The following is a 14,847-nucleotide window of genomic DNA, read 5'->3' as shown; positions in this document are numbered from 1 at the left end:
CTCTTAATGAGTTCAGAGAGCCTATCTGTTATTCCACAATTATTATTATTATTATTTTTAACCCTGCATTGTAATTATATAAAAGCCCCTTAGATATTCTGTGTTTTTATTTACAGTTGTGATGGACAGCTGGAGGCATTTTGTTTTTCACAAGCGTAGCAGGCTGTGAAATCTGCAAACAACGTTTCCAGGATGGGCTATTAGCAGGACCATAGACTCTTCAACCTTTACAAAAGGATAGTCTAATAGCTCTTTACTACTGAAGGTGTTAAAAAAAGCAACTTGCAATATATTAAGTACTCTAAAGTTTTACATTTGGATTAATAAAGCATATTGAAGATAGAAGCCGCCTCTTAATGAGTTCCGAGAGCTGATCTGTTATCCAACGATTATTATTATTATAATTAACCCTGCATTATAATTATATAAAAGCCACTTCAATATTCTCACAGACCAGATTTTCCATAATGAAAAATGCTTTGACTGTTTTAACCAAGTTAATCTGCTCATGTTGTGTGGGTTCAATTATTTGTGACGTGGTTACAATGAAGAATGTAAACAAGCATTATGTGCTTCTTTTTAATGCGAATTCAGTAATATATTTGTACCACTTTAGATGCTGTATTTTTATAATAGTTATGGACAGCTGGAAGCATTTTGAAAACACTTGTTTTTCACAAGTGTACTGTAGCAGGTTTTGGCCTGCTATACTCACAGACACCATTCAAACAGTTTTAGAAACTTTAGGGTGTTTTCTATCCAAATCTACTAATTATATGCATATTCTAGTTCTGGGCAGGAGTAATAACCAGATTAAATCGGGTACGTTTTTTATCCGGCCGTGAAAATACTGCCCCCTAGCCCAGACAGGTTGACCAAATAAGTTAAGTTGAATGTTAACGTTAGCTTGCAAGCCAGCCATCAAACTCCAGCTGGCTAGCTAACAGCAAGCCTTAACTTGCAATGAAAACATCTTTCTGAGAAAATGTGAAATGTATAATATCTGAAACTGTGGCTAGATTCTTACCCGTATACATGGATGAAAGCTTCCCCGCAGACTGCAACCCCTTTCATTAAATAAGATGTCCTGTGTCATTTCCGTTTAGTTTGCGCAGCTTGTTTGGCCCGTTATGTTGTCCTTTCATAAATTCTTTCCTGGATTTGCCTTTGTTTTCTGTTATAGTCTGTAGTCCTTGCTACATGCGTCGTGAGTCTGAGTTGTTGAACATCGGTTCAAGTTTGCGCATCTGTATTGTCATTTTGCATCACTTATGGATTTGTGGAGCTCGTACCGGTTTGCCTTTTACACGCCACCAATTAAATCAGGGTTTGTTCTGCTGACATTGAATGCTGCAATACCGTCTCTCAGCATGGTACGGATATCTCTGTTCATCAAGGGTTTTTGGTTGGGGTATGTGCGGATTGTTATTGTGGGTACAACATCAACACATGTCCTTATGAAGCCCATGACTGACAATGTATATTCCTCAGAGTTGATGGATGAGTCTTGGGTGGATGAATCTTTGAACATATTCCAATCCATGTTCTCAAAACAGTCCTGCAGCATTGAGTCTGCCTCCTCTGTCCAGCGCCTCACTATTCTCTGTGTTGGTGGCTCCCTATTGAGTTACTGCTTGTAGACAGGGAATAGGAACAAAGAGACGGGATCTGATTGACCAAAGTGGGGCCAGGGGTCCCACTGGACACACACTGGAGCAATCAACGTTGTTTCCACGTCATTTCAATGAAATTACGTTGAACCAATGTTGAATGGACGTCTGTGCCCATTTGGATGGCTTTTACGTTTCACAGATGTTTGTATATACATTATCCAGAATGTTGTTTCCTCTCTTGGGGCAGGATACATGTTAGTGATATTTTGGAAGAATTTATTTTAAATGTGCTTGGTTAAAATCACCCAAGAGAAAGACTGTTTCTAGGTGAGAGGATTCTTGCTGGCTAATTTTGTACTGTTCGCTGAGTGACGCCTTGATGTTTGCTTGTGGCGGTATGTACACAGTTGTGATAAAGAAACACGCAAATTCCCTTGGCATATAGTGGGGTCTGAATTTTAGCGTCAGAAACTCCTGGGGCCTCATTTATTAACATGACATATGCTCAAAATATGCCCCAAAGCATTTGTGTACCAGTTTTCACGCAAAAGTTAGCATTTTTAATAACTGAACTTTACGTGAGGTGCTTATCTTCCTGCAAACTTTAGACCATGCATACGCACTGTTTCTAGTGGTTGAAATATTGCATTGCAAGAAGGCAAAATCCTAGTAGTAGGCTTGTGCAAATGGGGAATATAGGATGACACTCTTATTCATAACAAAAAAACTGGTAGCTACATATAACAAGATGCAATCATTTGCCATTAGTGAGAACAGCTAAAATCTATTTCTTTTATCTTTGCATTCTAAAATAATAAAAAATAGGCATTTAATATTATTTAGTTAATTTCCATGATCATTGCTGAGTAAATTCCTCACCTTTTCTGACCGTGATGGCTTCATATTCGCGATATAGCCTGTAGGCCTTCAATAAGTTAGGATAGGCTACCATTCGTCCCATCGCTCATTTATTAACTGGACCCACTTCACAGTAGCCTAGTAAATAGATATGCCTTTTCAAGTATTTTGCTCTATGCGTTCCGATCCGAAGCACAGTTTAACGGTAGAACAGACGGTTCACCTTTTCCATTGACGTTTGAAGACCATGTCCGAATACTATAATGCCAAATTTGTAAAGTAGACATTATATTTTTATGAACATAATACATACAGTGCCTTGCGAAAGTATTCGGCCCCCTTGAACTTTTCGACCTTTTGCCACATTTCAGGCTTCAAACATAAAGATATAAAACTGTATTTTTTTGGTGAAGAATCAACAACAAGTGGGACACAATCATGAAGTGGAACGAAAGTTATTGGATATTTCAAACTTTTTTAACAAATAAAAAACTGAAAAATTGGGTGTGCAAAATTATTCAGCCCCATTAAGTTAATACTTTGTAGCGCCACCTTTTGCTGCGATTACAGCTGTAAGTCGCTTGGGGTATGTCTCTATCAGTTTTGCACATCCAGAGACTGACATTTTTGCCCATTCCTCCTTGCAAAACAGCTCGAGCTCAGTGAGGTTGGATGGAGAGTGTTTGTGAACAGCAGTTTTCAGTTCTTTCCACAGATTCTCGATTGGATTCAGGTCTGGACTTTGACTTGGCCATTCTAACACCTGGATATGTTTATTTGTGAACCATTCCATTGTAGATTTTGCTTTATGTTTTGGATCATTGTCTTGTTGGAAGACAAATCTCCGTCCCAGTCTCAGGTCTTTTTCAGACTCCATCAGGTTTTCTTCCAGAATGGTCCTGTATTTGGCTCCATCCATCTTCCCATCAATTTTAACCATCTTCCCTGCCCCTGCTGAAAGAAAGCAGGCCCAAACCATGATGCTGCCACCACCATGTTTGACAGTGGGGATGGTGTGTTCAGGGTGATGAGCTGTGTTGCTTTTACGCCAAACATAACATTTTGCATTGTTGCCAAAAAGTTCGATTTTGGTTTCATCTGACCAGAGCACCTTCTTCCACATGTTTGGTGTGTCTCCCAGGTGGCTAGTGGCAAACTTTAAACAACACTTTTTATGGATATCTTTAAGAAATGGCTTTCTTCTTGCCACTCTTCCATAAAGGCCAGATTTGTGCAGTATACGACTGATTGTTGTCCTATGGACAGAGTCTCCCACCTCAGCTGTAGATCTCTGCAGTTCATCCAGAGTGATCATGGGCCTCTTGGCTGCATCTCTGATCAGTCTTCTCCTTGTATGAGCTGAAAGTTTAGAGGGACGGCCGGGTCTTCGTAGATTTGCAGTGGTCTAATACTCCTGCCATTTCAATATTATCGCTTGCACAGTGCTCCTTGGGATGTTTAAAGCTTGGGAAATCTTTTTGTATCCAAATCCGGCTTTAAACTTCTCCACAACAGTATCTCGGACCTGCGCTTTAAACGGACCTCTGAGACTATCACAGAGCAGGTGCATTTATACGGAGACTTGATTAAACACAGGTGGATTCTATTTATCATCATTAGTCATTTAGATCAACATTGGATCATTCAGAGATCCTCACTGAACTTCTGGAGAGAGTTTGCTGCACTGAAAGTAAAGGGGCTGAATAATTTTGCACGGCCAATTTTTCAGTTTTTTATTTGTTAAAAAAGTTTGAAATATCGAATAAATTTCGTTCCACTTCATGATTGTGTCCCACTTGTTGTTGATTCTTCACAAAAAATTACAGTTTTATATCTTTATGTTTGAAGCCTGAAATGTGGCAAAAGGTCGAATACTTTCGCAAGGCACTGTACATCCAATACAAGACTAAAAGTTACTCGTCGAACATCTCATTCCAAAATCATGGACATTAATATGGAGTTGGTCCCCCGTTTGCTGCTGTAATAGCCTCCACTCTTCTGGGAAGGCTTTCCTCTAGATGTTGGAACATTGCTGCCACTTCGTGGCTGAGCCGTTGTTGCTCCTAGAACGTTTCCACTCCATAATAACAGCCCTTACAGTTGACCGGGGCAGCTCTAGCAGGACAGAAATTTGACAAACTGACTTGTTCGAAAGGTGGCATCCTATGACGGTGCCACGTTGAAAGTCACTGAGCCATTCAGCGAGGCCATTCTACTGCCAATGTTTGTCCATGGAGATTACATAGCTGTGTGCTCAATTTTATATACCTGTCAGGAATGGGTGTGGCTGAAATATCCAAATCCATTCATTTGAAGGGGTCTCCACATACTGTACACTGTGTTTTGTGTATATCTTAACTATTGCAGAATTCCTCACCTTTGAGTTAATATTCCTGAAGTAGCCATACAACAAATTACCACATACATCTGTCATTTAATTGGGCCTATTAGATAGGCTATTATAATTTTTCATTTTGCTCTGCAAAAGGGAGAGGGGTTTATAATATACAAAAGGTGAACAGACAGTTGATATTTTGCATTGAAGTGTTTTTGGCTACCACTGTAAGTATAGCCTATTGTAGTTTAAAAAAAAATCTGAGTAGATAATGTTTCAGAATTTGTGGGCAGTGCTAGTAAATGCAAAACATTATTGAATTCAAATGATCTGTTTACAGGTCCATAACAATTTTCAATTGTTTTTGTCTTTCAGAAATTATCAGATAGGCTACAGCAACTGTTACTGCAAAAGAAAACTTTCTGCCAATACCTTCAAAGATATTTGATCAAGTTCACCATTGCTATTTCCTTTATAAACTTGGCCTAATTCCAATACTCACAAATTATTCAGCAAATAAGGGCGTTATTGTTACCATAAAATATGAATGATGGGTGTTTTTCAGGTGGAGTTATAATGCTCATTCACATGCGCACAGTTTTACAACAGGTAACATGAGCGTGCGCCAAGTTTATAAATCTCAGTATTTTCAGAAATGGCGCACGCAGATATTTAGTGTAAAACATACGCAGCGGTTATAAATGAGGCCCCAGGTCGGGTGAACTGGAGCTTGATATGTTTTAAACTTCGGTACACCATGAATTGTTGATGAGGAAGCATATACCTCCCCCTACTCTTACCATTTTCTTATTATTTCCTCACCTATGTAAAAGTGTGATTAGAATTTTCAGGTCATATTGTAATAAATCATTGGTATATGGATGTCATCTTGTTTTCCCTGTCCACAAATAAACTGAAGAAGAACATGGGTTTAACATGGATTAATTTGGATTGACATGGATTAATTTTACGCACCCAGCCAGCACTCTGTATTAATGACCCTAATGCAATGAAATGTGCAAATGAGCAGTGTTAGGACAGCCACAAGTAGTCCTTGGGACAGCATACCACTGCTGGCTTGCCTCAGATGCTGCTGGAGGTGGTGTTGGAGGGCCAGTAGGGGGCACTCTTCCCTCTGGTCTAAGGAGATCCCAATGCCCCAGGGAAGTGAAGGGGACATTGCCTTGTGTAGGGTGCTGTCTTTCAGATGGGACATTAAAACGGGTGCCCTGACTCTCTGTAGTCATTAAAAATACCATGGAACTTATTGTAAGAGTAGGGGTGTTAACTCCTGTACAGTGTTAACCTGTTAGGGCTAGGGGGCAGTATTGACACGGCCGGATAAAAAACGTACCCGATTTAATCTGGTTACTACTCCTGCCCAGTAACTAGAATATGCATATAATTATTGGCTTTGGATAGAAAACACCCTAAAGTTTCTAAAACTGTTTGAATGGTGTCTGTGAGTATAACAGAACTCATATGGCATGCCAAAACCTGAGAAGATTCCATGCAGGAAGTGGCCTGTCTGACAAGTTATGTTTCATCTTGGCTCTTTTTATTGAAGACTGAGGATCTTTGCTGTAACGTGACACTTCCTACGGCTCCCATAGGCTCTCAGAGCCCGGGAAAAAGCTGAACGATATCGAGGCAGCCTCTGGCTGAAACACTTTATCGCGTTTGGCAAGTGGCCGATCAGAGTACTATGGGCTTAGGCGCGTGCCCAATTCGACCGAATGCTTTATTTTCTTTCGTCTGTTTACTTAAACGCAGATTCCCGGTTGGAATATTATCGCTTTTTTAGGAGAAAAATGGTATAAAAATTGATTTTAAACAGCGGTTGAGATGCTTCGAAGTACGGTAATGGAATATTTAGAATTTTTTTGTCACGAATTGCGCCATGCTCGTCACCCTTATTTACCCTTTCGGATAGTGTCTTGAACGCACGAACAAAACGCCGCTGTTTGGATATAACTATGGATTATTTTGAACCAAACCAACATTTGTTATTGAAGTAGAAGTCCTGGGAGTGCATTCTGACGAAGACAGCAAAGGTAATAACATTTTTCTTATAGTAAATCTGACTTTGGTGAGTGCTAAACTTGCTGGGTGTCTAAATAGCTAGCCCTGTGATGCCGGGCTATCTACTGAGAATATTGCAAAATGTGCTTTCACCGAAAAGCTATTTTAAAATCGGACAGAGTGCATAGAGGAGTTCTGTATCTATAATTCTTAAAATAATTGTTGTGCTTTTTGTGAACGTTTATCGTGAGTAATTTAGTAAATTCACCGGCAGTGTTCGGTGGGAATGCTAGTCACATGCTAGTCACATGCTAATGTAAAAAGCTGGTTTTTGATATATGAACTTGATTGAACAAAACATGCATGTATTGTATAACATAATGTCCTAGGAGTGTCATCTGATGAAGATCATCAAAGGTTAGTGCTGAATTTAGCTGTGGTTTTGTTTTTTGTGACATTATATGCTAGCTTGAAAAATGGGTGTCTGATTATTTCTGGCTGGGTACTCTCCTGACATAATCTAATGTTTTGCTTTCGTTGTAAAGCCTTTTTGAAATCGGACAGTGTGGTTAAATTAACGAGTCTTGTCTTTAAAATGGTGTAAAATAGTCATATGTTTGAAAAATTGAAGTTTTTGCATTTTTGAGGAATTTGAATAACGCGCCACGGGATTACACTGGCTGTTGAGTAGGTGGGACGCAAGCGTCCCACCTTGCCCATAGAGGTTAAGAGCAGTTGGAGGCCACATAATGATTGTTGTATGGCATTGAAGCTTGTTTGGAGGATAGTTAGTGTCCAATGAAGGGCCAGATGTATACAGAATGGTGTCGTCTGCATAGAGGTGGATCAGGGAATCACTCGCAGGAAGAGCAAAGTCATTGATATATACAGAGAAAAGAGTCGGCCCGAGAATTGAACCCTGTGGTACCCCCATAGAGACTGCCAGAGGTCCGGACAACAGGCCCTCCGATTTGACATACTGAACTCTGTCTGCAAAGTAGTTAGTGAACCAGGCGCGGCAGTCATTTGAAAAACAAAGGCTATTGTGTCTGCCGATAAGAATACGGTGATTGACAGAGTCGAAAGCATTGGCCAGGTCTATGAAGACGGCTGCACAGTACTGTCTTTTATCGCTGGCGGTAATGATATCATTTAGTACCTTGAGCGTGGCTGAGGTGCACCCGTGACCAGCTCGGAAACCAGATTGCACAGTGGAGAAGGTACGGTGGGATTCGAAATGGTCAGTGATCTGTTTATTAACCTCTTACATCTAGATGTTCTGCTAGCGGAACACCGCTCCAATATCCAATGATAGGGCGTGGCGCGAATTACAAACTCCTCAAAAATCCCAAAACTTCCATTTTTCAAACACATAACTATTGTACACCATTTTAAAGACAAGACTCTCCTTTATCTAACCACATTGTCCGATTTCAAAAAGGCTTTACAACGAAAGCAAAACATTAGATTATGTCAGGAGAGTACCCAGCCAGAAATAATCACACACCCATTTTTCAAGCTAAGATATATTGTCACAAAAACCAAAACCACAGCTAAATGCAGCACTAACCTTTGATCTTCATCAGATGACACTCCTAGGACATTGTTATACAATACATGCATGTTTTGTTCAATCAAGTTCATATTTATATCAAAAACCAGCTTTTTACATTAGCATGTGACGTTCAGAACTAGCATACCCACCGAACACTTCCGGTGAATTTACTAAATTACTCACGATAAACCTTCACAAAAAACATAACAATTATTTTAAGAATTATAGATACAGAACTCCTTTATGCAGATTTTAAATTAGCTTTTCGGTGAAAGCACATTTTGCAACATTTTGAGTAGATAGCCCGGCCATCACGGCTAGCTATTTTGACACCCACCAAACTCAGATTTACTATAAAAAAAATTGGATTACCTTTGCTGTTCTTCGTCAGAATGCACTCCCAGGACTTCTAGTTTACACCCAATGTTGTTTTGGTTGCAAATAATCCATAGTTATATCCAAATAGCGGCATTTTGTTCTTGCGTTCAAGACACTATCCGAAGGGTGACACGCCGGCGCATATTATGACAAAAAAATTCAAAATATTCCATTACCGTACTTCGAAGCATGTCAAACGCTGTTTAAAATAAATTTTTATGCGATTTTTCTCGTAAAATAGCGATAATATTCCGACCGGGAGACGTCGTTTTTCTTCAAAGTCTGAAAATGTAAAATGGACTCTTCACGTGCACGCAGCACCCGTTTCATTGTTCTCAGATCAACCACTATCCAAATGCCCTACTGTTTTTCGCCCAGGGACTGCAGAGTCATCATTCCCCATTCTGGCGCCTTCAGAGAGCCTATGGGAGCCTTAGAAAATGTCACGTTACAGCAGAGATCCTCTATTTTCCATAAAGAGGCTATAGAAGGCCAAGAAATGGTCAGAGAGGGAATTTCCTGTATTCAATCTTCTCAGGTTTTGGCCTGCCATATGAGTTCTGTTATACTTAATTATATGCATATTCTAGTTTCTGGGCAGGAGTAATAACCAGATTAAATCGAGTTCGTTTTTTATCCGGCCGTGAAAATACTGCCCCCTATCCTAAACAGGTTAACTTGGCTTTCGAAGACTTTAGAAAGGCAGGGCAGGATGGATATAGGTCTACAACAGTTTGGGTCTAGAGTGTCACCCCCTTTGAAGAGGCTGGATGACTGCGGAAAATAAGAATCTGTTTAAATTACAGGTTGTAATGCAACAAAATAGGAAAAATGACAAAGGCATGAATAATTTTGCAAGGCACTGTAGCTAGTGTAACAAATTGAACTTGGGAAAGCACTTGTAAATGCTTCTAAAGTTCGATTTTTCCTCTTCAAAATGTCTCTAACGAAAATATATATTAGGGTTAGGGTTACGAAATATTTCCATTAACTATAATCCACATAATAATTAACATTTCCTGCAGGATTATTTTCCTGTTTTGAGAAACTGTCAAATTAAGATATGGCATTTGTAGGATAATTCTTCAGAGTTTCAGGCAAGGTCATTTGAACTACTTTTGTACACTTTCTAGTGGGTAGCATGTGTCAAGTGGGGACATGGATTGTGCTGGTTTTGGGGTGATTAGGTCAAAGCTTTGCAGAAGGTGTATTCAGGCGCAACCCCTTCACACCCAAAGTCAAGGGTAAGGTGAAGGAGAAAGTGAGTGTGCCATTTTGCCACCACCACACATCAGACATGACTTTAGAGAGCTAAATATCTGCTGGTTGATTTAGCTGATTTACCTCAGGGCACTGCAGCACTTGTGGAAATATGGGTGACACTTTACCTGGGTAGGCACTTATCTCTGTCATAACACTCATTTGTAATCTGCTAGCGTGAAACAAATGTGAGATTTGACCTCTGGAAATGGCTACATTTTCAAACATGAATCAGATGTTGTTGCAGTATGTCGTCTCTTTTTAGCCTGTGCTTCACTGTTATTTTTGCAATTGCACAAATCTTGTGTCTTTGGGTCGGCAGGTAGCCTAGTGGTTAGAGCGTTGGACTAGTAATCGAAAGGTTGCAAGTACGAATCCCTGAGCTGCCAAGGTAAAAATGTTGTTCTGCCACTGTTCCTGAAAAAAATAATTTGTTCTTAACTGACTTGCCTAGTTAAATAAAGGTTAAAAAAAGAATACAAAAAACATCTTACTACAAAAACAGTGCACTGCTTTTACCCCCAGAGCTCTGTGATAGTTAACCAGAGGTGTAGTGAACAATGGGGAATAAGGTGTCCCCTTGACCTACTGTATGCCTCGAGACTTAAAATAAGTATTTTCAAGGGGATACATGTGAGGAGGAGCTAAAGTTAGAAGGGTAGATTCTGTAATCAAACCCCAGCTTCCAGTGGTCAGTTGTACATCTATTGAGAGCAGGAACCACACTGCCACAGACCTGATACTTAACCTGTATTTCTTTCTTTGCAGGAACTCTTTACGTTGGAATGCAAGTTCAAAGAGTCTGTGTTTGAAAACTACTATGTGATCTACTCGTCGATGCTGTACAGGCAACAGGAGTCAGGGAGGGCTTGGTTCCTGGGACTCAACAAAGAGGGCCAAGCCATGAAAGGTAATCGAGTGAAGAAAACAAAACCAGCTGCTCACTTCCTGCCCAAGCCATTAGAAGGTAAGCAATTGCCACACTGAGTCCGATTTGTGTCCATTAGAAAATAACCATTTCAGCGGCATTAGAGTAGTATAGAGTACAGGCATTAGAATAGTTCAGCGGCTAGAGAATTCCCCACAGTTTGTTTTGTAATGAGAGGAAATATATTGAATTGAAAAGTAGGGTTCATTTGCTGGACTTCTTTCAAGGTTAACCACAATACTTATTAACCTGTTGGGTCTAGGGGGCAGTATTTGCACGGCCGGATAAAAAACGTACCCGATTTAAACTGGTTACTACTCTTGCCCAGAAACGAGAATATGCATATAATTAGTAGATTTGGATAGAAAACACTCTAAAGTTTCTAAAACTGTTTGAATGGTGTCTGTGAGTATAACAGAACTCATATGGCAGGCCAAAACCTGAGAAGATTCCATACAGGAAGTGCCCTATCTGAAAATTTGTTGTCCGTCAGTTGCATCTCTATCGAAAATACAGCATCTCTGCTGTAACGTGACATTTTCTAAGGCTTCCATTGGCTCTCAGAAGGCGGCAGAAAGTGTAATGGGGTGTCTGCTGGGCGAAGAACAGCAGGAGAATTTGTGAGTGGTCAGCCTGGAAACAGTGACACTGGAGATGCGCGTTCATGAGAATTCTCCATTTTTTTTTCAGCCTTTGAATGAATACAACGTCGTCTGGTTGGAATATTATTGCTATTTTACGAGAAAAATTGCATAAACACGTATTTTAAACAGCGTTTGACATGCTTCGGAGTACGGTAATGGAATATTTTGAATTTGTTTGTCACGAAATGCGCTCGCCCGTTACCCTTCGGATAGTGACCTGAATGCATGAACAAAACGGAGGTATTTGAATATAACTATGGATTATTTGGAACCAAAACAACATTTGTTGTTGAAGTAGAAGTCCTGGGAGTGCATTCTGACGAAGAACAGCAAAGGTAATCCAATTTTTCTAATAGTAATTCTGAGTTTAGGTGACCCCGAAGTTGGCGGATGTCAAAATAGCTAGCCGTGATGGCCGAGCTATGTACTCAGAATATTGCAAAATGTGTTTTCGCCGAAAAGCTATTTTAAAATCGGACATAGCGATTGCATAAAAGGAGTTCTGACCACTTTTCAACCGACGGAAAATGTGAAAATGTTTGCAGATCCTGTTCTGACGGGAGATGCACAAATGTCTGCAAACTTGAACTGCACAAACAATTGGGAAGTGCTTGGGGAATTTTGTCCAGGTCAGAAATGTCCCAAAAATAAAACCAACTATATTTATGTGAATGAATGAGGAGGCGGAACACACCTCAATTCAAACTGTTCTTAGAAAATAAAAACTTGTTAGAAAATCATTTGAAATTTAAATTTAAACAGCCTATAAATAAAAACAGGCTAAGTGCCTTGGTTTGAGGGCAGCACGGATTAAATGTACTGTTGCGTAACAATCACATTCTGGAATGGAGAGAACGTTCTAACATCACGTGCGTTAACCTCTATGGGCTAGGTGGGACGCTTGCTCAACAGCCAGTGTAATCCCGTGGCGCGATATTGAAATACCTCAAAAATGCAAAAACTTCAATTTTTCAAACATATGACTATTTTACACCATTTTAACCTCTATGGGCTAGGTGGGACGCTTGCACTCGATATGTCCGATTTTAAAATAGCTTTTTGGTGAAAGCACATTTTGCAATATTCTAAGTACATAGCCCAGGCATCACGGGCTCGCTATTTAGACACCCGGCAAGTTTAGCACTCACCATAATCATATTTACTATTATAAAAGTTTGATTACCTTTTGTTGTCTTCGTCAGAATGCACACCCAGGACTGCTACTTCAATAACAAATGTTGGTTTGGTCCAAAATAATCCATCGTTATATCCGAATAGCGGCGTTTTGTTCGTGCGTTCCAGACACTATCCGAAATAGTAAAGAAGTGTCGCGCGCATGGCGCAATTCGTGACAAAATTCTAAATATTCCATTACCGTACTTCAAAGCATGTCAACCGCTGTTTAAAATCAATTTTTACGACATTTTTCTCGTAGAAAAGCGATAATATTCCGACAGGGAATCTCCTTTTCGGCAAACAGAGGAAAAAATCCCAAAGGCGGGGGCGGTCGGGTCACGCGCCTAAGCCCAGTGTCCCTTGATCGGCCACTTGAGAAAGGCGATAATGTGTTTCAGCCTGGGGCTGGAATGACGACATTCTGTTTTTTCCCGGGCTCTGAGCGCCTATGGACGACGTGGGAAGTGTCACGTTAGAGCAGAGATCCTTAGTAAATGATAGAGATGGAAAAGAAGTTCAAGAAATGGTCAGACAGGCCACTTCCTGTAAAGGAATCTCTCAGGTTTTGACCTGCCATTTGAGTTCTGTTATACTCACAGACACCATTCAAACAGTTTTAGAAAATTTAGGGTGTTTTCTATCCATATGTAATAAGTATATGCATATTCTAGTTACTGGGTAGGAGTGGTAACCAGATTAAATCGGGTATGTTTTTTATCCAGCCGTGTCAATACTGCCCCCTAGCCCTAACAGGTTAAAGACAAGACTCTCATTAATCTAACCACACTGTCCGATTTCAAAAAGGCTTTACAACGAAAGCAAAACATTAGATTATGTCAGCAGAGTACCCAGCCAGAAATAATCAGACACCCATTTTTCAAGCTAGCATATAATGTCACATAAACCCAAACCACAGCTAAATGCAGCACTAACCTTTGATGATCTTCATCAGATGACAACCCTAGGACATTATGTTATACAATACATGCATGTTTTGTTCAATCAAGTTCATATTTATATCAAAAAACAGCTTTTTACATTAGCATGTGACTAGCATTCCGACCGAACACTGACGGTGAATTTACTAAATTACTCACGATAAACGTTCACAAAAAACATAACAATTATTTAAAGAATTATAGATACACAACTCCTCTATGCACTCGATATGTCCGATTTTAAAATAGCTTTTCGGTGAAAGCACATTTTGCAATATTCTAAGTAGATAGCCCGGCATCACAGGGCTAGCTATTTAGACACCCAGCAAGTTTAGCACTCACCAAAGTCAGATTTACTATAAGAAAAATGTTATTACATTTTACATTTACATTTAAGTCATTTAGCAGACGCTCTTATCCAGAGCGACTTACAAATTGGTGCATTCACCTTATGATATCCAGTGGAACAACCACTTTACAATAGTGCATCTAAATCTTTTAAGGGGGGGGGTTAGAAGGATTACTTTATCCTATCCTCGGTATTCCTTAAAGAGGTGGGGTTTCAGGTGTCTCCGGAAGGTGGTGATTGACTCCGCTGTCCTGGCGTCGTGAGGGAGCTTGTTCCACCATTGGGGTGCCTGAGCAGCGAACAGTTTTGACTGGGCTGAGCGGGAACTGTGGGAACTTCCTCAGAGGTAGGGGGGCCAGCAGGCCAGAGGTGGATGAACGCAGTGCCCTTGTTTGGGTGTAGGGCCTGATCAGAGCCTGAAGGTATGGAGGTGCCGTTCCCTTCACAGCTCCGTAGGCAATCACCATGGTCTTGTAGCGGATGCGAGCTTCAACTGGAAGCCAGTGGAGAGAGCGGAGGAGCGGGGTGACGTGAGAGAACTTGGGAAGGTTGAACACCAGACGGGCTGCGGCGTTCTGGATGAGTTGTAGGGGTTTAATGGCACAGGCAGGGAGCCCAGCCAACAGCGAGTTGCAGTAATACAGACGGGAGATGACAAGTGCCTGGATTAGGACCTGCGCCGCTTCCTGTGTGAGGCAGGGTCGTACTCTGCGAATGTTGTAGAGCATGAACCTACAGGATCGGGTCACCGCCTTGATGTTAGTGGAGAACGACAGGGTGTTGTCCAGGAT

General features: G+C 40.6%; 1 protein-coding gene across 1 annotated transcript in view; it reads left to right on the top strand.

Annotated features, from left to right (window-relative positions):
- The window catches only part of LOC106586029 (fibroblast growth factor 14-like), a 90,405-nt gene that overhangs the window by 53,812 nt on the left and 21,746 nt on the right, over positions 1-14,847 (top strand). The window contains exon 5 of the mRNA XM_045707593.1: positions 10,790-10,988. Coding sequence (XP_045563549.1) covers positions 10,790-10,988 — 199 coding nt within the window. The remainder of the gene's footprint in view (positions 1-10,789; positions 10,989-14,847) is intronic.

This window comes from Salmo salar, chromosome ssa25 (genome assembly GCF_905237065.1).
Source record: "Salmo salar chromosome ssa25, Ssal_v3.1, whole genome shotgun sequence".
Taxonomy (NCBI): domain Eukaryota; kingdom Metazoa; phylum Chordata; class Actinopteri; order Salmoniformes; family Salmonidae; genus Salmo; species Salmo salar.
Note: the sequence above shows the minus strand (reverse complement) of the source record. Positions and strands in the feature narration are given on the sequence as shown.